The sequence below is a fragment of the Oryx dammah genome, unplaced genomic scaffold (genome assembly GCF_014754425.2).
Source record: "Oryx dammah isolate SB20612 unplaced genomic scaffold, SCBI_Odam_1.1 HiC_scaffold_20, whole genome shotgun sequence".
Lineage (NCBI taxonomy): Eukaryota > Metazoa > Chordata > Mammalia > Artiodactyla > Bovidae > Oryx > Oryx dammah.
In genome coordinates, this window is record NW_024070204.1 from 33,050,322 (window position 1) to 33,067,682 (window position 17,361).

At 44.1% G+C, this 17,361-nt stretch overlaps 1 protein-coding gene across 4 annotated transcripts in view; it reads left to right on the forward strand.

Annotated features, from left to right (window-relative positions):
• Positions 1-17,361, forward strand: part of SPEF2 (sperm flagellar 2) — a 196,945-nt gene that overhangs the window by 177,243 nt on the left and 2,341 nt on the right. For 2 of the 4 annotated variants that reach the window (XR_005724762.1, XR_005724765.1), the window contains 4 exons: positions 4,459-4,638; positions 11,387-11,626; positions 11,815-11,937; positions 15,142-15,484. Coding sequence is in view for 2 of the 4 variants with exons in the window: in XM_040262317.1 (XP_040118251.1) it covers positions 4,459-4,638; positions 11,387-11,626; positions 11,815-11,937 (543 nt within the window). In the remaining 2 variants the exon portion in view is untranslated. The remainder of the gene's footprint in view (positions 1-4,458; positions 4,639-11,386; positions 11,627-11,814; positions 11,938-15,141; positions 15,485-17,361) is intronic. The other 2 variants (XM_040262317.1, XM_040262318.1) reach the window with 1 other exon arrangement.

Consider the following 17,361-nt stretch of genomic DNA (forward strand, 5'->3'; position numbering starts at 1 on the left):
TCAACCCCCAACCTCTCTCTCAAACATGAGACTCCTAAACAGAGCTGCTTATTGGACCTCTCCACGTGGATGTTCTAGTAGACATTTCAAACTTACTGCATCCAAGTCTGAGTGCTGACCCCCCATCTCCCCACCCTACTGCCCTGCCCTCATCCAGAGCCCTCTCCCACCTGGTCAGTGGACATTCTGACCTTTCTATTGGTCAGGCAAAAACCCTAGAGTCATCCCCAGTTCTTTTCCTTTTTTTTTTTTTTTTTTTTTCAAACTCTCACATCCAGTCCTTAGGAAGCCTTGGTAGTTCTACCATCAAAACACAGGGTTGATTGGTTCCAGGACTGGCTGCTGGCAGAATTATCCTGTAGGACTGAGAACTGCAGCTCCGAGAGGCTGCCTATTGTTCCCTGCCACATGGCCTTTTTACAGTGTGAGATTTGCTTCTTCACCAGCAGGAGAGCATCTCACTGGCTTTGAATCTCTAATCTCTTCCTAAGACCTTCCTTAAAAAGAGTCCTTTTTAAAAAACACCTCACATGATTAAATCAGGGCCCAAGTTTGGGGTCTTTTTTGATTAACTCAAAACTCACTGATTACGTACCTTAATTGTCTGCAGAATCTCTTTGCCTTCACTCCTGGGAATGACTTTCTCATCACGTTTAAGATTCCTCACACTCAAGGGGAAGGGGTTATACAAGATATTTATTCAAGGGGGTACTCCAAGGGGCAGAAAACTTCAAAGCCTTCTTAGAATTCTTCCCATAAAAACATTTTAAATGATCTTAAGAATATAGCAGGCCTTACCTTTTTTACATGTCTCATCCACTGATTTAAATTCAAGCCTGTGTAGTTAGAGAAGGAGTTCACATATCAATTCACTTTATATTTTCACATCTTCCTTCAATATATCATATTCAGCCTCTTTGTTAATAGAAATAATGTGTTGCAGCTACATAGCATTTTCAAGAGCATTTCAGTGGAAATAATACTAAAGGTCAAGAATCCATATGAAAGAAATGGAAGATAAGCATGAAAGAACAATGCCATGGTTATCTATCGGTGTCAACACCCTTCTACCCCATGTCCTGCTGGAAATCCCTGAGGACTTCCAATGACAAGTGGGAAGAGGAAATAAATACAAGGTCCTGAAGGAACCCAAAAGCTGGATCATGACTCTTGAAAAACCTAAGGCTGCCTGACCATCTGAGCCTGGCTCTGTGCCTGCTTACAGCAAATACTCAGTAAACTTATGATTAAGGTAGGACTGAATGATTGAGCTTGCAGAGCCCATTGACCTCAAAAATTCTTTTCTGCTTCATAGCATAACTTTAGTTTATGCTATGAAGTTTAGTTTGTGCTATGCTTTAGACTTTAGTGTTTTCCTATTAAAGTTATTTTTATTTAAATTTGGATTAAATTTGTCAAATATCAGGAATTTATTTTACCAATTCATCATGGATGTCTAATTGAATTTGCTAATAGTTGTAAGGATTGCTAGTAATAAAGAATGACATGATGTGTACAACAGATAGCTAATGGGAAGCTGCTGTGTAGTATAGGGAGCTCAGCTTGGTGCTCTGTGATGACCTAGAGGAGTGGGATGGAGGGGTCAGAGGGAGGCTCAAGAGAGAGGGCATACAGCTGACTCACATTGTTGTACAGAAAAAAACAACACAAAGTTGTAAAGCAATTATATTCCAATTAAAAAAAGTTGTTTTAAAGAATGACATGTATCTCTAGATCTAGATACTTCTCAAAGTGCAAGTCAGAACCAGCAGTTTTGGAATCACCTAGGAGCTGGCTAAACATGAAGAAACTTAGGCCATTTCCCATTTACTAAACATCCAGAAAAGAAGAAAGAAAATGTGAAAGTCACTCAATTGTGTCCGACTCTTTGTGACCCAGGCCAGAATACTGGAGTGGGTAGCCTTTCCCTTCTCCAAGGGATCTTCCCAACCCAGGGATCAAACCTAGATCTCCCACATTACAGGCATATTCTTTCCCAGCTGAGCCACAAGGGAAGCCCAAGAATACTGGAGTGGGTAGCCTATCCCTGGGTATCTTCCTGACCCAGGAATCGAACGGGGTTCTCCCACAAACATCCAGAACCATCTACTTAATTAGAGTCTACATTTTTAAAAGGTTACTAAACACACATGTTTGAGAAGAGCCAGTTGCCTCCCACAACAGAAGTCCCTAGGTATTTAAGTGTGGCCTGTGTGACCCAGGGTTTGGCCTGGGCGTCCCAGGGTTTGGCCTGGGCTTTGCCAGGCCCCAGAGGATGATATTAGACCTGCAAGCACCAACTCTGCTATCAAATGCATGAGACAATGCGTCTCGAACTGACTAGAAGCTCAGTCATTCAGGATGTGGGAGAGACTTGCTGAAAAAGCTGGTATTCAGTGATGAGCACATTCTTCCTCTGTGAGAGTCCTCACTGGAAGGAGTCACATTGCATCAACAGATTAGGGAGTTCAGAGTCAAGTGGCTGAAACAAGGAGGCTAATGGCTGGAGTCCCAGTGGCCCTGGGCATTGTGCCCTCCCTTCTCCCACTTGCCACAGAGAGGGATGTACCAGAAGCTTCATGATTGGAAGTCAGGGCCAGTGTGTCAGGATGGAGCTGAGGATGGACAGAAGGGTCCTTGCTCTCTGTTTCTGCCTAATATGCACCACTTTAATTAGCATGCATCTTGTCCGTCTCTTCAAGCCCATGGACTGTAGCTAACCGGGCTCCTCTGTCCATGGGATTCTCCAAGCAAGAATAGTGAAGTGGGTTGCCATTTCCTACTCCAGGGGATCTTCCTGACCCAGGGATCAAACCTTCATCTCTTGTGTCTCCTGTATACACACACACACACACACACACACACGAATATTTGTCTTCCTCTTTCTGACTTATTTCATTCTGTCTAATAGGCTCTAGGTTCACCCACTTCATTAGAACATCAGAATTTTTAGAGCCCTATATTTTTTTTAATATTTAGCTTACTTTTCAGTTAATACCATTCATTACATGTTCAGTTCAGTTCAGTTCAGTCGCTCAGTCATGTCCGACTCTTTGTGACCCCATGAATCGCAGCACGCCAGGCCTCCCTGTCCATCACCAACTCCCGGAGTTCACTCAGACTCACGTCCATCAAGTCAGTGATGCTATCCAGCCATCTCATCCTCTGTCATACCCTTCTTCTGCCCCCAATCCCTCCCAGCATCAAAGTCTTTTCCGATGAGTCAACTCTTTGCATGAGGTGGCCAAATTATTGGAGTTTCAGCTTTAGCATCAGTCCTTCCAAAGAAATCCCAGGGTTGATCTCCTTCAGAAAGGACTGGTTGGATCTCCTTGCAGTCCAAGGGACTCTCAAGAGTCTTCTCCAACACCACACTTCAAAAGCATCAATTCTTCAGCGCTCAGCCTTCTTCACAGTCCAACTCTCACATCCATACATGACCAGAGGAAAAACCATAGCCTGACTAGACGGACCTTAGTCGGCAAAGTAATGTCTCTGCTTTTCAATATGCTATCTAGGTTGGTCATAACTTTTCTTCCAAGGAGTAAGCGTCTTTTAATTTCATGGCTGCAGTCACCATCTGCAGTGATTTTGGAGCCCAAAAAAATAAAGTCTGACACTATTTCCACTGTTTCCCCATCTATTTCCCATGAAGTGATGGGACCAGATGCCATGATCTTCGTTTTCTGAATGTCGAGCTTTAAGCCAACTTTTTCACTCTCCTCTTTCAATTTCATCAAGAGGCTTTTTAGTTCCTCTTCACTTTCTGCCATAAGGGTGGTGTCATCTGCGTATCTGAGGTTATTGATATTTCTCCCGGCAATCTTGATCCCAGCTTGTGTTTCTTCCAGCCCAGTGTTTTTCACGATGTACTCTGCATATAAGTTAAATAAGCAGGGTGACAAGATACAGCCTTGATGCACTCCTTTTCCTATTTGGAACCAGTCTGTTGTTTCATGTCCAGTTCTAACTGTTGCTTCCTGACCTGCATACAGATTTCTCAAGAGGCAGGTTAGGTGGTCTGGTATTCCCATCTCTTTCAGAATTTTCCACAGTTTATTGTGATCCACACAGTCAAAGACTTTGGCATAGTTAATAAAGCAGAAATAGATGTTTTTCTGGAACTCTCTTTGTTTTTCCATGATCCACTGGATGTTGGCAATTTGATCTCTGGTTCCTCTGCCTTTCCTAAAACCAGCTTGAACATCAGGAAGTTCACGGTTCATGTATTGCTGAAGCCTGGCTTGGAGAATTTTGAGCATTACTTTACTAGCGTGTGAGATGAGTGCAATTGTGTGGTAGTTTGAGCATTCTTTGGCATTGCCTTTCTTTGAAAACTGACCTCAGAAAATGACCTTATTCCAAAACTCCTGGAGAGATTCTTCATTGCCTGTGCATCCACTGTCTACTCGATGGTTTGCATTTTCTCTCTGGCTGAAATTCTTTTTTGTGTGACAGTTTTTCTTTAGGTTGTTTGCTGACTGCGAGAAGGATCCACCCCAGCTTGACTATACACAGATGCTGCTTTATTTTGCTTGCCATCCAGACAGTACAGAAGGGATCTACAGGGCCCTCAGCGTAGCCATTGGGACTCACGTCTTCCAGCCAATTGAAATGCCTCATCCTGTTGCAGAAAAGGTAAGTGTGTTCCAGAAATGGACTAGCGTTGGAGTCTGGAGGGGATCCCAGAAGATTCTGAACTTTTCCTCACACAATGCTTTACTAGGTCTTGGATAGACTTGGCCATACTCAGGTGGATTAGAACTTGGGGCCAACTCTCAAAAAAAAATGCTTTGGTAGTAAAATCCAAAATTTGCTCAAAGTTTCCTGGTGGAACCAAAATTGCTCTGTCAGGGACAGTCTTTATTTTGCATGAAGTGCTAATCCTGATAAATGAGAATGAACTGGGTATTAATCCAGGCTGTTTGTCACACTGTGTGGAAATTCTATGTAAAACAAGTTCAACCTTCAAACATATACCACAAATTTGTAACACTTGATAGAGTTTCAGGCCCAAACTTGGCCACCTAAGATGCATGGGCAATCTTTGTGTCACCTGCCTCCAGGGACAGAAAATCTTAATGTCCAATAAAACCTCACATCCCACCGTAGATTTATAAAGGGTTAACATTCCCTGGCTTTGGTGGGGGGCAGAGTGGATAGAAAAGTTTCAGAACAGAGTACTGACTTATGAGGTGCCCACTGGTCTGACTTTTTAGTCTGCAGCAGACCTTGTGAGGTGAGCTGTGGCCCTCATAGTGGAACACTTTCCTCTGTTCTTCTTTGTGGACACAGAGGGCAGAGGGCTACTATGTGTCCAGACTCCTCAGATATCCCAGCCACAGTTCTTTTCCTTTCATACAAAAAATACGCTGGGTTCTCTGAGTAAAAATGGGAAGCTCCTGTGATAGCTTTCACATCCCAAAAGACATAGATAGACCCTCTCATCTCCAAATGTCAGCCCTGGGAAAATGGCCAGGAGGAACTCCTACCCCTTCTATCAGAACCAGGCTGAGGCTGGACTATTGTCTAGGAAGCTGACAGCTCAGGGCTCTTCACCCCAGTGCTCTGTCAATGCAGCATTAACACTGACTCAACAACACAAAGTTCAGCAACGAGTTATTGTTATTCCCACTCAAGAATGCTGTCTTCTTAGACCATAGGAGGGCCACATACATTTTCCCAAATAAATGACAAGCCAGATGCAGTCTGCCTTCACTTGGGACTCCTTTTGCCGCTTTCCCAGGGCTTCCCAGGTGACACTAGTGATATAGACCCTGCAATGTAGGAGACATAAGAGACAGAGATGCTGCAGGTTTGATCCCTGGGTTGATGCCGTGGAGGAGGAAATGGCAAGCCACTCCAGTATTTTTATCTGCAAAATCCCATGGACAGAGGAGTCTGGCAGGCTACAGTCCATGGGGTCACAAAGAGTTGGACACGACTGAAATGACTTAGCACACACACACACAGGGATGTCTCTGCATTTCTGTATGGATTGGGCCTCCTTCACCCATCTCTGGCATGGATCATGACCTGCCTTGAGGTCTCCATGAAATGTCTGTCCTCTAGGAGACCTTCCCTGACCTGCAGTGGTGGCAGCACCCTGCCTGTGTTCCCATAGCTCCCTGCACTTCTCCCTCACAGTAACCCTCACAGACAACTGCTTTACATGGTCAGCTTCCATTCTGGGCTCTGGGCCCCCGGTGGTCAGGGAAGGGCCATCTGTCTTGTTCTGCATCCCCAAACCTGCATTCCTGAACCTGAATTACTGCTATAGAGCTCAGTAAACACATTTCATTGAGTGGAACAATCAATTAACTCACTATTAGCTTTGTAAATTATACCCTTTGTGTAGTCCTGTGATATGCAAGGGTTACAGATCCAGTTGCCCATACCCATACAGGGCTTCCCTGGTGGCTCAGACTGTAAAGAATTTCCCAGCAATGCAGGAGACCCAGGTTCAATTCCTAGGTCAGGAAGGTCCCCTGGAGAAGGAAATGGCTACCCACTCTTCTTGCCTGGAAGATCTCATGGACAGAGGACACAACTGAGTGACTGACATTTTCACTTTCACCATACAAGAAAGAATGGGAGGATGAGGGAATGATGGCCCAAACACGGAGGGAACACAGAATAAAAGACAGATTAGCATGAGGCCTCACTAATCCAAAGAGGGGCCTGTGCCGCCTTTTTTGCCCCCTCTGTGTCTTTGCTCTTGCTGTTCCCTCCACCTGGAGCACCTGCCAGCTCATCTCGAAAGGTTCAAGGCCTCTCCAGTATCCGAGGCCTATTTCCTACACCAACTCATTCATGAAGCTCCCCCTGACACACTGACCACTCCCTCACCTGGGCCCCATTTATGTCCAGATCCTCTCTGACAAGACTGAGAACCATCCCATGCACCCAGGCATTTACTCAATTACTTATCCAGCACCTTGGTGACTTTGGAACTACCTTTGACCTGGGGATAAAGCAAGTAAAGTGAAGGCTAAATCAAATGGTGATGAATGCCACAGATGAAAAAGAAGAGGGAAAATGCAGGAGTCTGGAAAGGAGTTGCAGTGTTAAATACGGTCTTCACAGAAGGTGTCTCTGTGCAAAGACATATAGGCAAAGGCCCAGAGAGGTGAGCAAGAGAGACTTGCAGATAGACCTCTGGAGGAAGAGCATTTAAATGAAGACTGCAGTGGATGCAAAAGACCTTGTGGGGCCGTGCCTGGTGCATCCCAAAGAACCACAAGTCAGCACTTGCAGAGCACTGAGCTGGAGGAGAGCAGCAGGAAAGGACAGTGATGAGGAGAGGACTCCGAGGGCCCCTGGAGGGACCTTAGCTTTGGCTATGCCAAGAGATGAGATGAGAAGGCACTAGAGCAGGGTCATTTCATGTAAAATGGATGCCCATATAGAACAGACTGTAGGGAGCACAGGAGGGAAGCAAGACTAGTAATGCAAGCAGGGGGTGGTTTATCTATTGACTCCTACTCCTGTTATTTCCGCTGTGCACTGGAGACTTGTTACCCCTCTTTGCGTCCTCTGAAGTAGTAAGTGCTCAGCAATGCACATAACAAGTTCTCCATGTGTGTTGGTAAAAGGGAAGAAAGAGAGGAAGAGAGAAGGAAGGGGTGGACTCCCGTCTCTGAGGCAGAGAGGAGGAGAGCAGACATTCAAGAGGCAGAAGCAATAGCAGATTTGGAGGCTGCACTGCTGCTGCTAAGTCGCGTCAGTGGTGTCTGACTCTGTGCGACCCCATAGACGGCAGCCCACCAGGCTCCTCTGTCTCTGGGATTCTCTAAGCAAGAACACTGGAGTGGGTTGCCATTTCCTTCTCCCGGAGGCTGCACTGAGTCACCAGAAAAACCAGGAAAAGGCAGCCTATGCTAGAACAGTTGCCATAGCAACAGACAGCTGTCTGGATGGGTAGCACCCAGGCCAGCTACCACCAGCACCGTAAGAGGCTGCCTCCCTTCTGGCCTTGACCCTGGAGCTAGTGCTTGCCCAGGAAGCAGCTCCCTGGGTTACTTCTCTGAAGAACTCTTTTAAAGTCCAAGGACACTGTGCAAGAATTCTCCTACAACCACTGCACAGCAACAAAGAAACCAGGGTGGGGGCAGGTCTGTCACACGCCACACACACAGGCCTGCTCCTGGCTGGGAGTGAAGCATAGGAGCCTTTGGCATTCAGGACCCATTGCCTCCCCCATTCTTGCCTCCTCCTAGCTCTCACCATCCTGCCTCCAATTATCCTGCTGCCTCTCTGTGCCCTTTCCAACTGTGTTCTGGTTTCCTGGGCAACCTGATCCCAGGAAGTTAAAATGAGCCTGCTCAGAAACAATGCCTCTAACAGGTTAACAGGTCTGTGTTTACTCCCAAGACATTTAATCAGATCTCAGTTTTTGCTTTCCAAATAAACAACTGGAAATCTCCTTGATGTTTCATTCTTCCTCACTGTATTCTTCCTTACACGCTGGTTTATTCGGTGTGGCACAGACCTCCTGTTTATATCCATAGCTTCTTTGGGTAGTTTAAAGAAGCTCGAGAGCCAAGCACTCATGAGCAGGCACTAGTCAATGTGAAACATCAAAGAAGTTGATGTTTGTTCATCCTGGCCTGTGGGATGCGGGGTTATGATATTGGAATTTAGTAAATTATGAGCTTGAACTGCCCTCATTTTGAGAGTCTTGTTAAAGCATCTTGACAGGTGGGTTGAGGCCTTGGGGTTCAAATAACTTAAATGTTCCTCCCATTCTGCTATTTGATGCTTTGTTCACATTAGTCCGGAGGACTGACCTTCTGTTCTGCCTCTGAGATGTGGGGAACTAAAGAGATTGAATGGTAGAAGTGCACACTCAGGCACCATTCTGAGGACATGTTGCTGGGAGTCCTCAAGGACTGCCTCTGAGACTGTGACAAAGTGCTTGCCAGCCCCACAATCTGCCTGCTGCTTAGAAGATAATGTGACTTACACAGAGTTTTGATGCCTCTGATAATTGCTCATTCAGAAGCCCTGGCTTTTCTCCAAACCAGCATGCCTGGTTTTGTCCACATATCCACATCCACAATCGAGGTCTGTTGGAGAGCGCCCCCTCCCGTGCACACCCTGCAGCCCACCAGGAGACTGAGCTGGCTCCCTGGGTTCTGATCTTGGCCTCCCTTCACTCCCTCCCTTCCCACTGAACTACTAAATCTATTCTGTCCAACCCCTTAAAGAGCAAAACTAGCAAATGCTTATAAAGTATTCTCTGACCTAATAAGACCTAATGACATAATGCCATTTGAATGACATTCTTCATTCAAATGTTTAATTTGTTATCTTTTGGCTAAAGTTTTAAAAAATCCATTTATCCCATGATGACAATATCAAGCCTTTGAGACTTTGGGCCCTCTCTAGTTCCAGAAATGATGAAGAGAGACCAGGTTCTTGCTCTTTAATTTTGGTATCACCTGCTCATCCATCCCAGTTCATCATGTGCTCACCTACAGAAATTCACTCATTCTTCATACTATCAGCAAGACATTCTATGTCTCAACACGATTCTTTTCACCGCACTCAATGTTCTGTCTCTCCAAGGGATTATTGATGGGAAGCCAGTGTGATGATTCCCAAGCTTCCTGCTGCTGCTGCTGCTGCTAAGTTGCTTCAGTGGTGTCCGACTCTATGCAACCCCATAGATGGCAGCCCACCAAGCTCCCATGTCCCTGGGATTCTCCAGGCAAGAATACTGGAGTGGGTTGCCATTTCCTTCTCCACAGCATGAAAGTGAAAAGTGAAAGTGAAGTCACTCAGTCGTGTCTGACTCCTAGTGATCCCATGGACTGCAGCCTACCAGGCTCCTCCATCCATGGGATTTTCCAGGCTAGAGTGCTGGAGTGGGGTGCCATTGCCTTCTCTGCCCAAGCTTCCTAGGTAGAGACAAAAAAGTCAGTTTCAGATTTCTGCCAAGTAAATCAACATTGCAGTTGCTTAAAATGAAGAAGAAGCTAATTGGATAGGTAGACAGATAGATAAACAAGGAAGACTAGATAGATAGATATACTCAGTTCCAAGAACTTCAAGATTAGATTATATTATTTCCAGTTTAGCAAAGGATACAGAAACTCAGCTAAAGCAAGGTGACTACACAGAACTAGGCCAAATGCAACCTGTCTCCATTGTACCACCCTCCACCCCTACACATCCTTCAGAGGGGCTTAGGATGACCAGAGGCTTAATTCTGTGCCCTGGTATAGTCTTTTTACACATGGGACTTCAGTGGCTATTTGGAAAGAACTTGTATGATCTATGCACTTAATGCTTCTACTGAATTGAGTATGTACAGGCAATGGCACCCTCTTCTAATTTTAAGCCTAAATTAGCATTTTTCCTTCCTCAGAATAAAGGAGAACCAGCCCTCAGGTGTTCTATGACATCGGGCCAGTCAACATTCTGAAAACACTCATTTTTTCATGGCAAATCATTGAATATCTATTACCTCATCATCAGAAACACACACACACTAAGGCCTCTGTCAAGTACCAGCAGAATTGGTCTAAAATTTTGACATGATTTCCAGTGCAGCTGGCATATTCTACTTTTCTTTTTGTTCTTTTTACTTGATTATTTTTTATTGAAGTATAATTGATCTACAATGCTGTGTTAGTTTCAGGTGTACAGCAAAGTGATTCAGTTATACATACATATTTTTCAGATTCATTTCCCTCATAGGTTATTACAAAGTATTGAGTATACAGTAGGACATTGGTTATCTATTTTATAGATATATTTGTGTGTATATGTTAATTACAAACTCCTAATTTATCCCTCTCCCACCTTTCCCAGTTGGTGACCACTTTTGCTTCTTCTTGCTGTTGTTTCTGAGTTGGAGAAGGAAGAAAGACTTGTCTTATTGTCTAGCATATTCTGTCTTTAGACTTTGTTTAGCTAGGCTGTGGTTGTTGCTCAGTCGCTAAGTTGTGTTCAGCTCTCTGCAACCTCACAGACTACAGTACACCAGTAGGCATTACCATCGTGAGGCATAAAAAGTTCGGGACAAAATTGGTGTTTTCTAAATATCTCTATTCGGAGAAGGCAATGGCATCCCACTCCAGTACTCTTGCCTGGAAAATCCCATGAACGGAAAAGCCTGGTAGGCTACAGTCCATGGGGTCGCAAAGAGTTGGACACGACTGAGCGACCTCACTTTCACTTTTCATTTTCATGCATTGGAGAAGGAAATGGCAACCCACTCCAGTGTTCTTGGAGAATCCCAGGGACGGCGGAGCCTGGTGGGCTGTCGTCTATGGGGTCGCACAGAGTCGGACACGACTGAAGCGACTTAGTGGTAGCAGCAGCAGTAAATATCTCTATTACTGGAAAGACTTCATCTTCTCTTTATTTAATTGCACAGACCTCTTCCTTTACTGATATGAGTCCCATTGAGGAATATCCTGAACTCGAGGACAACTTTATGAGTGAGGAAAGGGAATTACAAGAGGACGGGGAGGAAAAGGAAGAAGAAATCCCTGAAAATGCAAATACGGAAATGATTTCCATGCAAACATTACTCCAAGTGTTCCGAGGAGGAAATGAAGTACTGGACGCTAACAGATTTGCCAGCCACCAAAAGATAGAGAACATTTATTTAGAGGTTGGTTGGATTCTTTCATTAGAGAGACACCTATACCCAAGAAAATTTCCATCAATTTTGAGTGTATGGTCATAGAATTTCTCCTGAAATGTCTCAACGTGTAGAAATTATGATGATTCCTTTAGTAAATCATTTTTAATATCATCAGGATCATAGATTTAATTAACTTATTTTTTTTTCTTTTTAAGAACTTCATAAAAGTGTTTCAGGACCTAGGTTCCAAGAACCTCGAGCCAATTGAAGTTGCTGTTCTTCTGAAGCATCCTTTTATTCAAGACCTGATTTCAAGTTATCCAGACTATAAGATCCCTGTGAGTATTACCCAAAGATCCTAATATAGTCTTTTTTAAAATTGTCATTATAATTTTATTTTATTTTTATTGGAGGATAATTGCTTTATAAATGTTGCATTGTTTTATATATATATAGTATATATATATGCATATATATATATATATGTATATTCCTTCCCTTGTGAGCCTCCCTCCCCCATCGCATCCCACCCCTCTAAGTCATCAAATAGCACTAGGCTGGGCTGTCTATTATATAATGGGTTCCCACTGGCTATCTATTCTACACATGACATGCATGTCTACACATGCATATGTCAGCGCCACTTTCTCAATCTATCCCACCCTCTCCTTCCCCCACTGCGTCCGCAAGTCCATTCTCTACGTCTGCGTCTCCATTTCTTCCCTGTAAATAGGTTCATCAGGACTGTTTTTCTTGATTGTCTTAACGTGGTTGAATTCAGGTTCAGGGCTTGATGGAATTAAACAATTGTGGAGGAAGAGAAGGAGGGAAGAAGCTGGACTAGGCTAGACCAGGGTCTCCAGAAGCTAAGCTGGTAACAGCATCTGGCCAAAAATGCCAGCCGTCAATACCACAAGGCAGTGAGTTCAGGCAGAGTAGAAGTGACTATCAGTACACGGGTACCATGATAGTTAGCACTATCAGTATATGCGTAATATGATTAGTACCACCAATAGGCCCCCACCAATACTAGGGATAATACCATAGAGCTGCCCCACCAGGACTCTGAGGTCTTGAGTCTACCACAGAAGGCTGGAGGTAAATGGCAGTAAAAGCTGGATGGGTGGCTATATTCATGTTCTGCATTATTCCAGCCATGGAATGACCCTGGCCTATGATTGAAGAGCATGGGGAATAGAATCCCCCTGCCCAAGAGAACAAAGGAGACCCTGATCCCCAGCCAAGCACTGACTTATTCACCAAACTCTCATCACAGTACACATTGTTGCTATAACTCATCCAGTGACCGCGCTTCTGAAAGAAGGGATAAGGGTTCTATCAGAGAAGCTGTTCAGGGTGGGAACACTGAGGACCAAACCCAGAGAGGCTGGACCAAGTCAGCAGAATAAAGGAAGGAAGAGAGGAAGAGCTGGGGCTCAGAGCGCACACAATCACCTCGCACATCAACCACACATGCTGAATGTGCATCCACCCGGCAAGTGCCGGGTCCCCAACAGCAAGGGCTACGGAAGGCTGGGGGTGACCACTTTTCAGAATGTGCTACAACCTTCTCACAAGCCTCACACACTTAACAGCATGCAGTCTCCCTATTTGGATTCTGCTAATGGTTTATTGGACTACAGAGAGTTAGCTGAGTTTTTGATAAAAGTGCTTTCATTTTGATAAGATGCAAGTGATCTAAAGCTGAGCACTGAAGAACTGATGCTTTTGAACTGTGGTATTGGAGTAGACTCTTGAGAGTCCCTTGGACTGCAAGGAGATCAAACCAGTCAATCCTAAAGGAAATCAGTCCTGAATATTCATTGGAAGGACTGATGCTAAAGCTGAATTCTCTAATACTTTGGCCACCTGATGTGAAGAGCTGACTCATCAGAAAAGATCCTGATGCTGGGAAAGATTGAAGGCAGGAGGAGAAGGGGATGACAGGAGATGAGATTGTTGGATGTCATCACCAACCTGATGGACGTGAGTTTGAGCAAGCTCCGGGAGCTGGTGATGGACAGGGAAGCCTGGTGTACTGGAGTCCATGGAGTCGCAAAGAGTTGGACATGACTGAGCAACTGAACTGAAATGAAATAGTGTTTCCTTATCTCTAACCATTATTGTTGTTGTTGCTTAGCTGCTCAGTCGTGCCCTACTCTCTTGTGACCCCATGGACTGTAGCCCACCAGGCTCCTCTGTTCATGGGATTTCCCAGACAAGAATACTGGAGTGGGTTCCCCCAGAGGATCTTCCCAACCCAGGGATTGAACCCATGTGTCTCCTGCATTGGCAGATGGTTTCTTACCACTGAGCCACCAGGGAAGCCGTCTAACCATATCACATCATTATATCTCTACATTTAACCATCCTCTTTGTAAAATTATTTGGGTCTCTTTATTTAAACAGGCCCAGAATACTTGGATATGTGGTTGGCAATATTCCAAGTAATTGTACTCATACATCCCACAAACATTTACTCTTCACAATGAAACCCATATGTCACAGGTCCCTTTTCAGCATCTTACACTCCTACTTTCACTCATAAAGACCAGCTTTCTTCCCCACTTAGGATGAGAATGGGATAAATTAGTGTCACCCTGGATTTAGTGGGAATAGCACACATCAGAACTAGACAAAGGGGTGGAGAGAGTTGGGTGGGTGGGTGCATGGTTGTCACAGGCAGGATGGGGGGCAGTCTGCCACTTGTGGGATCTCCCTGCCTTTTCCATCCTCTGAGCAACCATCATTCTGTGTGAGGTGGGTTCCAGAAGCCCATCTTTTTAGAGTGCATTTCATCATACACATTCTGTTTCACATTTCAGGGAACAACCCCCCCCTATTTTAAACCAGCAAAATAATTTTTAGCTCCCTAGAATAATGTTGCAGTAAGGTTTACCTTATCTTATCAACAACAACTAGGACCCTAAAATGATTCCACCACCACTTCCTCCTATTATGGGAGAAGAACTCCCTGCAAAGTCAGGACGATTTGGGAACATTTTTGCTCTGACCAGAATGTCTATTACTGACTTTTGCAGAGATGATTCCATCTGGCATGTTCCTGAAGAAAAAACTCCATCAATAGATGACTGACTGCCTTCAAAGATCAATCCCCTGAAGATGGATTTTGATCCTCAGGGAAAGCTGGAGTCAGCAGGGTTCTTATTACTTTGTGCATTTCTCTTATTTAGGAAGGAGTTTTATCAGCGTGCACCCCAGCTGAAATACTCCTGGCATTTTATATAGCACAGGACCAACTCTGGCATGGCAGAACGTCTGACATTCTGAATTGCTGCCCACTATATTCTGGGAGCACCTTGATGCATTGATGACCAAAAAGATCTCTTCACGTTCCCCAAATCCTGCTTGGTGCACAGACCCCTCGGGTTGAGAGCACCTGCCCCCTCCCCCCACCCTCACCCCGCAGCTGGAGCTTGTTCTGACCTCCAGCTTCAGAGTATGAATGTCACCTGACACCCTAATAGTAGAAAGAGAGCTTGTCTGTCTAGCTGTCCGATGGTTCATTCCTTCATTGCCAGGGTGCTTCTGCCGAATCAGCTTCTCCAACCCTCCCCCGTCCTGGTCCTTCATCTCTCCTCCCTGTCATCACTCCACCCTGGAATCTGACAAGAGGACATTGAACCACCTGCTAGAATCTAGTCGGGGCACCATTCTGACGAGAGTTGAGCCTTTGACCTGAAAAACCTAAATGTGATGCTTGAAAAGGAAAGAGGTTCCCTTTCCAGTAAGATGCTCTATTCTCATTTTTACTAAGCAAATAAAGAAAAAGAAGAAAGGAAAAGAAAAAAAAATCTCTGAAGACTGTATTACTAACACTCTCATCCTGTCATCAATTTTTTTGCTCCAGATATCCATGTGCAAGTAAATAGATCACATTTTTAAAATGAACTTTAACCACAGTGATGTTGTTTGAAGATCTTTCAAGATAAGTAGAGCAAAAACTAGAGTGTGGTTTTTCAGGTTAAAATGTTGTTTGCTGTTATAAACAGTGGGAAGTAAAGGTTGTCACCCAACAGCTCTGTGTTTACAAGATTCGTGTTTGGAACTAGCAAACATTTTAAAATACATATGAAAAAGCCCAGTTTGGGTAATTATTTTGATACGTGTTATTTTTTGCTCCTGTGGAGAGGTGGCCTGGCTTTGTGGTTAGGAGAGCAGACTCAGGAGCCATGTTGATTGGGTTCATAGCTACTAACTGTGTGACCTTGGGCAAGTGACCCCATGGTGCCTTGGTTTCCCCATCTGTAAAATAGGGTTAATTCTCAAACATGCCTCTCAAGGTCCTTGTACAGATTAAATGACTTAAGCCATACAAAGTGCTTGGCTCCGTGCTTGGCAGATAGAAAGCCCTCACTACATAGTAGGGGCTTCCCTGGTGGCTCAGATGGTAAAGAATCTGCCTGTAATGCAAGAGACCTGGTTTGATTCCTGGGTCAGGAAGATCCCCTGGATCACTCCAGTATTCTTGCCTGGAGGATTCCATGGACAGAGGAGCCTGGCAGGCAATAGCCCATGGGATCGCAAAGAATCAGACACAACTGAGTGACTAACACTACATAGTAATTATTATTACTATTATTATTACTGCTAGCCTGTTGGTGGTTGCAGTGCATAAGAAATATTTCTGAACCATGCAAAATTTACACAGATGAACTAAAAGCTGGCATTTCATCTGCCAAATTCAGTGTCTGCTCTCTGGAAAGAAAGGAGACTTCCACTGGAGAGTGTCATGATGACAGGGGGTCCAAACCAAAGTCCCAGGAATCCACATGTGGTCAATTCCAACTCAGAAGATCCATGTTTAGTTTTGGATTTTATAGTTATTCAATTCAAGCTCATTTATTTAACTTCTTCTTTCATAGATGTTTATATAGTGAGGTTATTTTCAAGGAAGTTTTCTAAAATCTTAAGAAAATCCTTTGCTTAAATATGACAAGATCATTGAAGACACCATCACTGGGTGATTAGTGAAGAAAGTCAATTTCCTCCAATACGTAGATTTACAAGTGTAAGTGGGCATTGGATTTTCTGCACCAACTCACCAAATGTAGTTTCTTGTGATGCACACATATGCTGCATAAATATGAGTCTCTTTTAACAAAACCTGTACATCCAGCAGATAGCCTTAATATTAAGGGTTCCATTCACTAGGAGATAAAAATAAATCTTTCAGTGTTAAAGTCAGAATGTCACAGGAGAATTTCTTAGAAACAAATGAGTCAGGACCTGATTACATGAGGGCAAAGTACCTATAAATATAAATGTACCTAGAAGGGACACAGTCTTCAAGGTATCTGACTTTAAGATACACTCCAACGGCCTCTATTATGTTTATAACAAAATACAATGGCTGCTTCAGCACTTTGCGTTTTCAAGGCACCCATGCCAAACATTTCTAGACTCTCTCAGCCTTTTCTCCACTAACTGTTACTTGAAATTATGGCCCTTGATTTCAGCCATAAATCTAGCCAAGATTTATTGAAATATCTAGAGCTTATAATTTTCCCCCATGCTATGGAGTGTCAAATAATCACAGGTCAACTCATTCCTTAATCCCCAAGTAAATAGTCACTAGTCAGCAATAGCTGTTACAAATAATATTCTCTGCAAAGAAGACCTGTCAGTGAGTACTGTGGAGGGTAGGACCAGAAAGGTCAATGGCAAGCAGCTGTTCTTTTTCACTTAACTCGCCCAAGATTGCCCTTCAGCTGTGGGAGATCTATATTTTCAAAGAACAA